General features: G+C 40.7%; 1 protein-coding gene across 1 annotated transcript; it reads right to left on the bottom strand.

The window, feature by feature from the left end:
* Positions 1–314: 314 nt before the first annotated feature.
* On the bottom strand, positions 315–6,042 carry LOC135093179 (transcription factor Adf-1-like). The gene is made up of 3 exons (XM_063992146.1): positions 5,321–6,042; positions 5,061–5,186; positions 315–3,866 (listed from the first exon to the last, which is right to left on the bottom strand). The coding sequence occupies exons 1-3, from the start codon at positions 5,361–5,363 to the stop codon at positions 3,109–3,111; spliced, it is 927 nt and encodes a 308-aa protein (XP_063848216.1). The 5' UTR covers positions 5,364–6,042; the 3' UTR covers positions 315–3,108.
* Positions 6,043–12,971: the final 6,929 nt, after the last annotated feature.

The raw sequence follows: 12,971 nt of genomic DNA, 5'->3' as shown, positions 1-12,971 counted from the left end.
TCAAGACACTTACGGTCGATACCAGAAGAGCACTCCGACCTGGGGACATTTGTGGCTGGTGTATGAGTCGCCATGATTTTTTATTTTGAGTGAAGGGTGTGTGTGTAATTAGGTGCTTGTAGTTTTGTGTGAAGAAAAAGAGTTGTCTTTAGAGGGTAGGCTGTGACTGCCCCCTTGTATTGTGAGACACAAAGAGTCTCACAATTCAGTGTGCTGTTCAGTGAGGTCGCAGCTGGATTGAATGATAAATATACAGCACCCCCTGATCCAGTGCTTTAGAACTCACTGAGCATAATTATCGTTTCTGCAGGTGCCTACTGCCTCCTCCAATGGACAAGAGCCTGAGTCTTCCGTATGATCTTCTCGACAAACCTCAATCTCAGACATCCATAGGGAGGTGAAAACACGACTTCAAGACTCAAAAACGGCCACAGCTGTCAAACAACATAGACATGCTTCTCGAGTAGAGCTACAACCAGATGACTCAGTAATGATTCAGGCCCCCAAGAGACGTTCTAAATTATCTCCTAAATTTGAAGGGCCTCGTCTAGTACTTAAACGCCTCCTTGGCAATAAATTTGAAGTTTTTGACCCAGTGTCTAATAAGGTAGAATGACAGACTTAAACAGACCAACACTAAGGTGAACAGGAGTTTAGCCGAAGCTACTTCCCTTGCGCAAGCCGTGTGTCTTGATTTTCCTACACATACCCATAACTACAACCTGCGAAATCGTACTAACCAACTTGCTTAAAAATTCCTTTTCGTGTGTTTCAGCGATGTTTCTCCTACTCCTTCTCTTCCTCTTCCCCTCTCTGATCATCGTTATACCGAATTGGTTGCAACAGCTATGTCAACAAATAAAATGGTTCAATTAAATTGCAAGAATATTGAACGCTTAGACCATAATATACATGCTTGCTTAATTACTCTAACCAATTTCGGACTTCCCTAGTGAAGCTTTTGTTAGATTACACGAGCAGTATGCTTTTCACAAAGTTTCCTTATTACTTTCTGCTTTGGAAACCTCTGTTACCTCTGTCGTGCATACTAATGAATTAATTCTCAGGAATGTGGTAAATGCTTCCCGTGCTAGAGTTACTTCTTCGCTTTTGCCAGTTAAGAATTTACTGCATGTCCTAACTTTGGCACAGGGTAATTTCTCCCTTTTACCTATATTTACTGGAGCAAATGTCCTTCATTACTAACCACTCCTTAGTTCCATGCTCGTTTCAGATGCAATTGTCGTCCATGTTCCTTTTCGATCACATAGGGTCTACAATGGTTATCACATTGAACCTTTCCCTTTAACAGTAAATACTACCATCATAACTTTAAACCTCCCACGGTCACTCGTCCTTGAAGACGCTGACGGTCTCTAATACTCTGTCGGGGATCCTCACGATCTTTTTGATTGTAAAACAGAACAAGTAGGCCTTTATTTTTGTCCGGCTTCACTTTTTGCCTTTGTACCATTAACGAAAACCGACGTGTGCGATCAATCACTGATACATAAGGTCGCTTGGAGGAGTTTGTCTCTGTCCTCTTATTCCCATTTAGCTCCCAACATCTTACTTTCAAAAAAGCCTCATGAGTCGTCATTACTTCTTTCCTGAACCCATGCCCGTCTCTATGAAATGTGCGAAGGGTCGTCATTCTTCCACGGCGTCAGGACACTTTTTCATACCAAAACAAGGTGACTACTGATTCTGAAATACTACACCAGGGTTTTATTTTTTATGCCAAAGATTTTCAAAAAAATCTATACATGGAAAATGAATATTTCCACTGTAAAGTATGCACCAACTCTATTTCTCAACTATCTTTTGTAAATTTCTCAGAGTTAGAAACAGCTGTCCATGATCCTTTATGTTCTAACAGCCTCACACTCATTATTCTTCCTTCATCATACCACTTGTCATAACGCTGGTTTTAATGATTCCCCTGTACTGCCTCCTTAGACGAATTTCGGTTTTGTATAAATTCCTTAAAGCTAGTCTCTACAGGAAGCAGGCCACGACACCAGTGTATGACACGGATAGGTACGTGTCTCTAGACTTGTCTCTCGCGAGGACGCTCGTGGCAGGTGACCGAGCGATGTACCCAGGTACCCCAGATAGCAACAGGTAGGACTTTTATTCATGTAGTGTAGAAAACTTCCATGGTGGAAATTTTCATTGTTTTGCACTTGTTGAGATGTCGCCACCTAGTACAGACTGATCACGAGGTGCTGACGATATGTCTACATCCACTGCTGTTGCCGGCGGCACCGTCACGAAGCAGTTAGCAGCCGGCTGGCCGTGCGGCAGTAGTACTACCAAGCAAGCCTGCCGGTGTATCTCTGTTGAATTCAGTGCTGTGAGTGTGTGAACAAACTATATAACCAAGTGAAGTAATGTCACTGTTTTACTGATATGTGAGGAGTTAGGCGGAGCTAGACGCATCGCGATGTTCAGCTGCTTAGTGTGGGGTTTGATGGGAAGTGTTTGTTTTGGAACGAGAGGAATTTTGGCGCGGAACGCGGACACTTAGGGTTGGTTCACACTAGCGTTCCCGTCACGCTCCGTTCTCGCTCCGATCACGGTACGGTCACGGTACTGGGGTATTCACACCTACGGTCTGCTCTCGCTCCGTTCACGGTTCACTCATTCCCCCTTCCTCGACACCAGTATAGTCTGACCATCAGTTACGAAGGATGTGTGACTTTTCGGACACTGAGTTGGCAATGATCGCCGTTGCACTTGATGAGGAAGAGGAAGAAAAAAAAAAAAAACAGAAAAAGAAAGAGATTGTGGGTTCATCTTATGTTGCAAGATAGGAAGACTGAGGGCGAATATAATACTCTGTATCCTCATCTTGTTGATGATGAAAGTAAATTCCATAGCTACTTCAGAATGAACAAAGCGACATTTGAAAAAATTCTATCGAAAATTGAGGTTGACCTGAAAAAAAAAAAATACACCATTCAGAGAAGCACTCACTCCAAGAGAAAAACTGGCTGTGTGTCTAAGGTAAGGTAAAGAAAAGATGTGACTCGGATTTATTTTGCTGTAAGGCTCAAACACAAGATAAAGGGCACAGATAATCATCATTTATTATTCCTTTTGTTGTTACATTGACTGTAGGCTACAATAATTATGAAGAGAAAGAAGAAGGATCATGTTGGTTAAACCACTGTGAAGTGCATGCAGGCTGCGGAGGTGATGGCACCCCGTGGGTGTTCTCCTGACTCCGTGTTGCTTGATGAAATTGTTGTATAGGTTGAGGACTTGCAGATGATGAAGTGGAGTACTGCGACACAGCAGGTGATGCTGCAGGCATACATACTGTGCGTATGCCTGTTCACTCTGGTAATGAATGTACTTTTCTTCCATTTCACTTACTAATAAAAACACTTTTGTTTTAATATAATGCTGATCAGCTGGAGTGAATTTCTTGACAGTATTTGACATCAATGAAAAGAAAGTATCTATTATTTGTGGGGCATGTTCTTCCTTCTTCTTATCTACTAAGTATTTCATAAGTGTAGCAGATGCACTGTTATTTTCCTGTGTCTTTCTTTTACGCGTGAGACGCTCTTGCTGAGGGAGTGTAGGGCTATCTGGTGCAACACCACTAGCCTCGTCGCCTAGTGCTCTTTCATGTGTGTCATCGTGTTCTGAATTATCTGAATCTTCTGCTTCATTTTCAGTCTTTTCCAGAGATGTAACTCGTGTTCTGTCCTTCGTAAATGCCAACAAAAACGACATTTGATCCTCAAACTTCCATTTCTGGAAGCCATCAGCAGCCTGCCCACTCTTTGTTTTCTTATTTTTGTGTTTACGATACTGTGCTCGCAGGGATTCCCAGCGTTCCTTACACTTAGACCCTGAAAATAAGAAGAAAACGGATCAGTTATTCCCTCCATTGTTTCATTGCAGATTTTTGGCTACGGGGGATTCCTACAAATCACTAGCTTTCAGCTACCGTCTAGGCCATTCAACCACTCAGGGTACTGTACTGGATGTTTGTCATGCCATAATGAAAAACCTTATGGCCGAGGCTATACCGACACCAAGTAAAGAAGACTGGCAACGAATTGCAAATGAATATTGGACACAGTGGAATTTCCCAAACTGCATAGGCACACTTGATGGTAAACATGTGGTAATTGAAGCACCAGCAAATAGTGGCTCCCTATATTTCAACTATAAGAAGACATTTTCTGTTGTCCTTTTAGCTTTGGTTGATGCAAACTACCGCTTCGTATGGGTTGATGTAGGATCTTATGGTAAGAATAGTGACAGTGGAATTTTTAAAAATTCCAACCTTTGCAAATATTTGGAAGATGAACAGTTAAATGTAACAGAAGATGCTGCACTTCCTGGCACTGATGTGCTTGCACCATACGTTATAGTGGGGGATGAAGCTTTTCCGCTGAAGAGAAATTTGATGAGGCCCTATCCAGGTTCACAGACTGAACATAATGTTGAGAAGAGGATTTTTAATTATAGATTATCTAGAGCCAGGAGGATAGTTGAGTGCACATTTGGCATTCTAGCGCAAACATTCAGAATATATTTAAGGAAACTTAAAGCTACGCCTGATAACGCTAATGCAATCATTACAACAACTTGCATACTTCACAATCTGATACACCCAAATGCTGTTGCGTTACCAGATACTGTTGACATGCCTCCAAACACAGTAGGCTTACGTCCAGTGAGAGGAAGAGGGGGAAATGCTACAAGGGAGGCTTTTGGCGTGAGGGAAATACTGAAAGATTATTTCAGCTCCCCAGCTGGTTCAGTGGCTTGGCAAAATGATAAAATATAAGTAGACAAACAAACTCATGTAGGAATATTTGTTGAATGAGCCAAGGAGATGCATTTCCGCAGTGGATAATAGGCTGTTATAATACATATGGAATTTCTTTCTTCGGTTGATAATGTATATTTTATTTTTTCTCAGTACCTTGCCAATGTGTTAAGTATGCAAACATTATTGTACAGGCAAATTGTTTAGTGAGGAGAGGAAATGCATTTCCACAGTGGATATTAGGCTATTGTATGAAATTTCTTACCTTCACATCCCATCTGCCTGCTTATTTCGACCCAGCTTCTTCTTTTCGCCACGTTGTCACTGTAGTGCAGCGAAGTCAGGTCATACAGCTCTGGTTTACCTTTGACTAATTCTATTAGCATTTCATCTGAAACCACAACATTTAATGTAGTTTTGTAGGTAATATTTTATTCAGCTGGTAGTTATGTATATCCTAGCTGTACGCATTGTCATTGTATCAGTGATAAATAAAAAGAATACGTATTTGTGTCATTTTCCTACCTTTTGCATGATCCCATTGTAGTGTTTTCTTTGGATTATCCATGATTTGGTAGGACCAAAATGCAACACTACTTACTTAAATGAAGGCTGACACTCGACTGGAGTGGAACAGGATCGGTGCAGGACCGTGGGCAACGTTCACACTGGCGATCAAGTTCCGTTCACGTGTCGGTCTCGCTCCGGTCAAAATATCTTTTGAAGGAACCGTGACCGGACCGTGATCGGAGCGAGAGCGGAGCGTGAACGCCAGTGTGAATGCTTGCACTGAAATTAATGAGACAATATTCGACCGTACCGTGATCGGAGCGAGAACGGAACGTGACCGGAACGCCAGTGTGAATCAACCCTTAAGGCGTTGTTTTAGAGATCTGGATTGTGTGGCTTTGTCAGCATAGTAGGTATGTGATAGTGTATTTCAGTGTGAAGATATTGTTGGGCAAAGCGTTGGATGATTAGAGTGCACCATGGGTGTGTTGCAGGAGTTTCACGGTGATGCTTAAGGACCGTAGCCGCAGCCATCTTCACCAGTGTGTGCCTGTCTACTAGAGGAGTGGTGTAGTGTGTGGCCATCCTGAGCCCTATCAGTTTGTGGTGACAAGAGGGAGACTTCTGTCATCACTCAGCAGGGGACCAGAAGCGTTCGTGTGAACGAGGGTTACCGGTCGTGTCCCGCAACTGGAAATTTTGAGGTGTATAAGTTTCATTTAGTTATTTTTTTTTTCTCTTTTTCTTGTGAGTTTACATGAGTTGTGTATTGATTTATTTTGATATCCATTAAAGTGTTATTTATATGATTTATGTTTGTTTACCCTGGCAGGAGATTTTTTTAGTTTTCACTCCAGTGGTGAAGTTAAGGTGAGCCCAGGCTGGCTGGTGGGCAGCTGGTACTTCATTACAGATACAAAACACAGTGTTAATCTCTCCAGTAATCGGAGACCTTATACCACCCCGTTACTAAACTATTCCGTAATGAGTGAACTCTTGTTGGTGTAAATAAATTATATATATATATATATATATATATATATATATATATATATATATATATATATATATATATATATATATATATATATATATATATATATATATATATATATATATATATTAACCTGATTCAAATTTTCTTTCAAGCCTACTCATATACGCTACCTTAAATCATAAATGTGTCTGCTGTTGGCGTGACAAACAGTCAAGTAGGGGAACAACTCAATACTTTCCTGGTTTAACGACTGCTTAATAGACAGGCGTCACCATACTTTCTTCAGTTGTGAAAAATCATCTCTTACCCTTGTTACTCTTGGTGTTCCCCAAGGTACCATTCTAGGACCTATATTATTTGTAATATATATCAATGACATATTTAAGAAAGCCAAACCCTGATCAACTTGCAGATAATGCTAACAGTAACGTTGAAAAGCAGTGCCAATTCAGTAGACTCACTATATATAACTATATATATATATATATATATATATATATATATATAACCCTTTCGGTTATATATATATATATATATATATATATATATATATATATATATATATATATATATATATATATATATATATATATATATATATATATATATATAAAACGGAATAATTACTAAAATCATTAAGATGAAGTTTCTAAGTTATTTATGAAGACTCACCATCTCTCAAGTACCATATAGATAATCTAACATTAAAAACTCAAGACACATTGCCTTACTATATCAAATGAAAAATTTCACGCCACCAGATGAAGTAAAATCCATATTATGAGTACATCATACTCACTACTAATCTACTGCAACTCTAGATATATGGTGCACAACATACTCTATGTTTCTAATTCCTCTAAAACTACAAGTCAAAATAAATAAATAAATAAACTAAGAATTATAACAAACAACAGTCTTCTAGAATCTAGAGCATACAAATCCACTCTTCAAATAAATTAAACATTTAGATCTAAGTGACATAACTAAACTAGAAATAGCTAGCCTCATGCATATAAATGAAAATTAAATGTGCAGCCTTCTTCCATCTCATGACTACAGTACCCGCCACCGTGGTAGTCTAAAGTCTGCCCCTTCATTGTCTTCCAAAGTTTCAACACTCAGCTACTTGTGGTCTTTTATATGGAAATCTATCCCTGCCCAAATTTAGGATGCACCCTTCTTCAACACATTTAATAGTAGATCCACTCCACTTACTAATCAACTTTTTTTTACCCTACGCTTATGTTCCAGGAGTTATGTTATTATTATATTGTCTCATCATATTACTGTATTATAATGATGTATTAACGTGAAATATCATGTTCCAAGTATCAAATTGTTATTATTATTATTATTATTATTATTATTATTATTATTATAATTATTATTATTATTATTATCATTATTATTATTATTATTATTGTTATTATTATTATTATTGCTATTGTTATTCTTATCATTATTGTAATCTCTCAGCATTACTAAAGGGGGAACATTTCATGGAAGGTAGCTTTATATTAATAGGCTTAAGGGAAAGTTCAATTAAAGCACTAGTAACAAATTTATTTATAGTTACAATTGGAGAATTGTTTCCGAATGTTTCTGAGTGAGGGATTCTGCGTCTCTGGTTATTCGAGAGATAGGAATATGTCACTGTGTTCCTGTATTTATGTGTACTGGAGAGACAGACGTCAGTAATGTCATTGTGTCTTTTTATCAATTAATCAGCGACACCACAGCACTTAGTTTAAGAATTTGTTTACCGTTTTGTGCACACACGCAGCACTGAGTCCAGAGAGAGACTCGCCAACAATCCGAGAATAAATGTTTTGTTTTAAGCATAATCTTACAATCGCTGGATATAACGATTATAAGTAAAGCTATAAAATTTGATTCCTTAATTTATGCTTGCCATTACTTTTCTTTTTTTTTTCTTTTACCCTATCGATGTTAAAATTTGTGATATTTTTCAACAAACACTGCTTCATCCGTGGATGTAAAAAAAAAAAAAAAAAAATCTAACTCGTGTAATACTAAAGCTAAGTGAAGAAATACAAGTATCTCTCAAGACAGGTTGAATTTCCACCAGACTCTATGGGCGACCAGGCGAGCGGTGAGCGATGCCAATGTAACACAAGAGGTCACGCTGAGATTCTTACTCTGAACGGACGCTTGGCAGTCCTCAACAAGGAGGATTCCCGAGCACCCCTCAGTCTGGGAGTGTCCTGCAAGTTTTGGGTGCCGCTTGCCACTCATGCAGGTGCCCTTATCCACGCCACAAGGAAGGATGAGAAAATCACGCTCGTCCAAAGGTTCCAGAGCGAAAAGGCACCGACCTTCATCATGAAAAGCCATGACAGCCAATTTAAACTGGAACTGTGCGCGAAGTCATCAGATCTGAAGCCCAGTCATGATGGAGAATTTCGTGTGCGGCACCACTCACAGAGTTGTCAAGATGTCCTTTAAGGTCAAACACAGCGGGAGGGTGGAAAAGTCTTCATAAATGTGGTTTAGATCTTTTCTGTTCCCACCCCAACGCCACGTTCCAGCTACCCCTAAGTAAACATACAAGTGGGCTCCGAACCCTATCACGCAGGTCACTTTCCCCCTAGGAGAATGTAAGCCCAGCCACGCCAGGCTAGTGTTCCTGGTGCAAGAGACTGATGTTGGACTCAGAAGTGGCTGTTCCCTCCTAGCAGCACCTCTCAACCTCCTAGCACCATCTCTCAAAGCTGCTGCCAAGAAGCCACAACCCCACATCCCGAAGAATGTGAACCTAATAGGTTCACGTTCAAGGTGAGAAAAACACAGAGGACACCTAGCAGGATGATAAACCCACAGCAGTTTCCCTACAAATCAAAAGCTACATGCGACTGTGGAATGAGGTGAGAGGGGAACATGCACGCGCCTCTCCTGGTCAGTGCCACTCAGGTCGAATCACACACTTACGAAATATCATTCGCTTCCTCCCATCACGGGCATATCACGCGGAGGGACAGACTCGGGGCGATAGAGCAGCTAGTAATAGAATCAGTGTTGCCAACCGTAGGGCGATCGCCCTACGCGTAGGGTATTTTAACCAGAAATCCTGGTCTGCAGGGTGCAAAGAGTAACCTTACAAAATCTGAGCAAAACGTAGGGTAACTGCAAAGTTTTGGATGGGTGATATTAATTTTGCAACAAAGAAAAAAACGGAAAGAAAATAAATAAAAAAAACGGTCCTCTATTCAACATTCTGTTCTCCTTTCCTACGTGCATCAGTGGAAAATTTGTTACAACGCTTAGTAATGAGTCACTCGTCATAATAAAAGAAAATGGTTCTCAGCTAAAGAAGAGAGAGAGAGAGAGAGAGAGAGAGAGAGAGAGAGAGAGAGAGAGAGAGAGAGAGAGAGAGAGAAAGAGAGAGAGATAAGTACAGATGATTGATTGATATATGTTGTGGCGCAGCAACATCGCGGTAATATGGCGCCACTACGAAACTTTAAAAAGCAACAAAGATTGCTGGTTAAAATATCAATATAAAAACAAAATTATGGAATGGTTAAAATAGTAAAAATCACAAAAAAAAAAAATGTACACATAGAAAGGGAAATGGGATTAGCCAACATAACTTTAAATGCTAAAATGAGAGGTTGGTATGTTAATGTTTTAATTAATTTTATTTAATTTAATTTAAAGGGAGGAGATACTGACCCCACTGACCCAGACAAATGTGTCTGGCGTTGTTCGTTCTGTACCCAAGACAGTGGGTACAGTACAAGACAGTGGGTATCTCTGACCCAGACATTTGGCGTTGTTCGTTACGTGCCGAAGACACTGACCGCACTGACCCCATTAACCCAAATATCTAGCGTTGTTCATTATGTGGCCAAGACACTGATCCCACTGACCCAGGCCCCAAATCCCAGCGTTGTTCGCTGTGTCTTCCTCACTTGCCTCCATGTTCTCCCAGTGCAAGGATAAAGTTACGCCCAATACTATATTACTGATAAAAGAAATAGAACAGTGAAAAGGAGGAGGTAATCTATAATTTGTTTAAAAGACCTGCCTTCACCACAAACATAAGAACTTTATGTTCTGGGGAGAGATCCCTCTCTCCAAGTATCGGCAACCCATCCTCATCACGACGATGGAAAAGATATCGTTCACGCAGCTCCACCAGACTGGGAAACTTCACTAGAAAGTATCGCACTGTAAAATGAACTAAGCAGTCACCACAAAATGGTTGGGTTTCCCAGGACATAAGGTAACCATAAGTGAGGCATGTATGACCCGTCTGTAGATGGGCCAGTGCAGTCTCTGAGCTGCGATCCTGCTCATGGGTACGTCCATGAGCAGTTACAGTTACAGAAATTATTTCACCCATCTTAGTGGTGGCACCTGCCCTGCCAACTGGCAAAAACTCCCACCCTTATACTGGAGTATAAGTCATGAAAGGAAATGGGGGTGGAAGGAGCAACCCGAGTTGTTGTCTCTTTAGTCAGCTTATCGGCCTTCTCATTCCCTTGAACTTCAACATGTGCAGGGACCCAGAAAAAAATCCCACGTGGTAGCCTCTACACTGCAAAAGGTAGAGCCACTTATGAATCAATAAAACAAGTGGGTGAAGGAAAGAAAAGCTGAAATGTTGAGGCGCGGAAAGAACATTGCAAAAATTGTAAAAGAGGAGGTAGGAAGAGTAAAAATAATTCTTAAAGCTAAAATAATGGCAGACAGTTCTGCCGTAAAAACAGGCAACACCGGGGAGGCCGTCGCCTCGAGAGAAAGAAGGAAACATAACACCAAATCCGACTCGGATTTTCAGCCGTCCGTAAATACGGGGATGGAGTCGAAATGTGTGAAATAGTGTTCCAAGAATAATGCACGGGACTCAAAATCCGGTAATAAGTTCTTATTGAAAATAGCAGGGCTGCAAACAAAAATGTCTGGGAATTGCCAATAACTAACTCTAGGGAACCAAATGGGACATACAGAAACGGAAGGAAAATCTAATGCCACCAGCATTATCTAGCAGATACAACCCCTGAAAGCAAAAGGTTTAGGGAAATTCGGGTGAAACACATATAATTGAGAACGTTAGTCGCGGGAGACGGCCACACAAGAGGCTGATTCGGGAAGACGTTCGACTCAATACTAACACAACAAAGACTGGCGACGCAAGACCAGCATCCACCAGTAAGCTAGTGATTGGAAATGAGCGGAACGCACCAGGCGAACACCGACATGGTGCACCGAGTCCAACACACGAAGCCGAGCCTCAGTAGCAGAAGAATACTCCAACTTTGAAAGAATAAGAGTTCGGTGCAAGAGGAGGGTCTATCTATCAGCTCCCCAAGAAGTATGAGCCAAGAGCTTTCATACATGCTGCCTTAATATAACAAAGGTGAGGTACCCAAGTCAGACGTCCGTTAAATTACAAGTCCCAGGAAACGAAGTTCCTCCACACAAGAGATTCTTCGATCATATAGATAGAAATCTGGGTCAGGGTGAACACCACAAAAGCGACAAAAATGTATGGCCACAGTCAAACTGAGAAACGAAATCACCGTGTTGCAGCCCTATTAATTACTAACTGCAACTCCCTCTAAATCAAGGGCATCCGCGCCGCAGAAAAGGAGATTGACAAGTCATCGACGAACTCCTTCTGGAAGCACACCAATGACAATGTTTATAGCCACAGCAAAAAATGTGACGATGACTATACTTTCTTGCAGCACACCATCCTCAAGTGGGCGAGTTTCAAACAGAACGCGTCCAATCCGTACCTAAAAAAAAAAAAAAGTTCAGATAAAAACTGCTGTATAAAAATAGGGAGTCGAATATACTGAGTAAAATGCCCGGGCACAAGTCTTATCATATGCTTTCTCTAAATCAAAAAATATAATAGCCTGATGGTGTTTGTTAGCGAATGCTTCACATATAAAAGATTCTAGAGATAAAAGCATCAGATTTTTTTTTTTTTTTTTTATGTTGGAGGGACACCGGCCAAGGGCAACAAAAATCCATAAAAAAAAAAAAAAAAAAAAAAAACAGATGCAGGTCCCCGAATAGGGCCTGAACCGGTAGTCAAAAATTGAAAGATAAGTGTCTTGAAACCTCCCTCTTGAAGGAATTCATATTATAGGAAGGTGGAAATACAAAAGCAGACAGAGGTTCCAGAGTTTACCAGAGAAAGGGATGAATGCTTGAGAATACTGGTTAACTCTTGCATTAGAGAGGTGGACAGAATAGGGGTGAGAGAAAGAAGAAAATCTAGTGCAGCGAAGCCGCGGGAAGAGGGAAAGCATGCAGTTACCAAGATCAGAAGAGCATTAAGCCTGGAAATAGCGGTAGAAGATAGCTAGAGAGTAGAGATGCAGCACTGCGGCGATGAGAAAGAGGCTAAAGACAGTCAGTTAGAGGAGAGGAGTTGATGAGACGAAAAGCTTTTAATTCCACCCAGTCTAAAAGAGCGGTATAAGTGGAACCACCCCCTCCCCACCCCCCAGACATGTGAAGCATACTCCATACGAATAAGGGCCCTTGTACAGAGTTAGCAGCCGGGGGAGTGGATAGACCTGGCGGAGACGTCTAAGAACACCTAACTTCATAGAAGCTGTTTTAGCTTGAGATGAAATATGAAGTTTCCAGTTCAGATTATAAGAAAAAGACATATCGAAAATGTTC

Source organism: Scylla paramamosain, chromosome 3 (genome assembly GCF_035594125.1).
Source record: "Scylla paramamosain isolate STU-SP2022 chromosome 3, ASM3559412v1, whole genome shotgun sequence".
Classification (NCBI taxonomy): Eukaryota; Metazoa; Arthropoda; class Malacostraca; order Decapoda; family Portunidae; genus Scylla; species Scylla paramamosain.
This window is presented reverse-complemented; position numbering and strand designations above follow the sequence as displayed.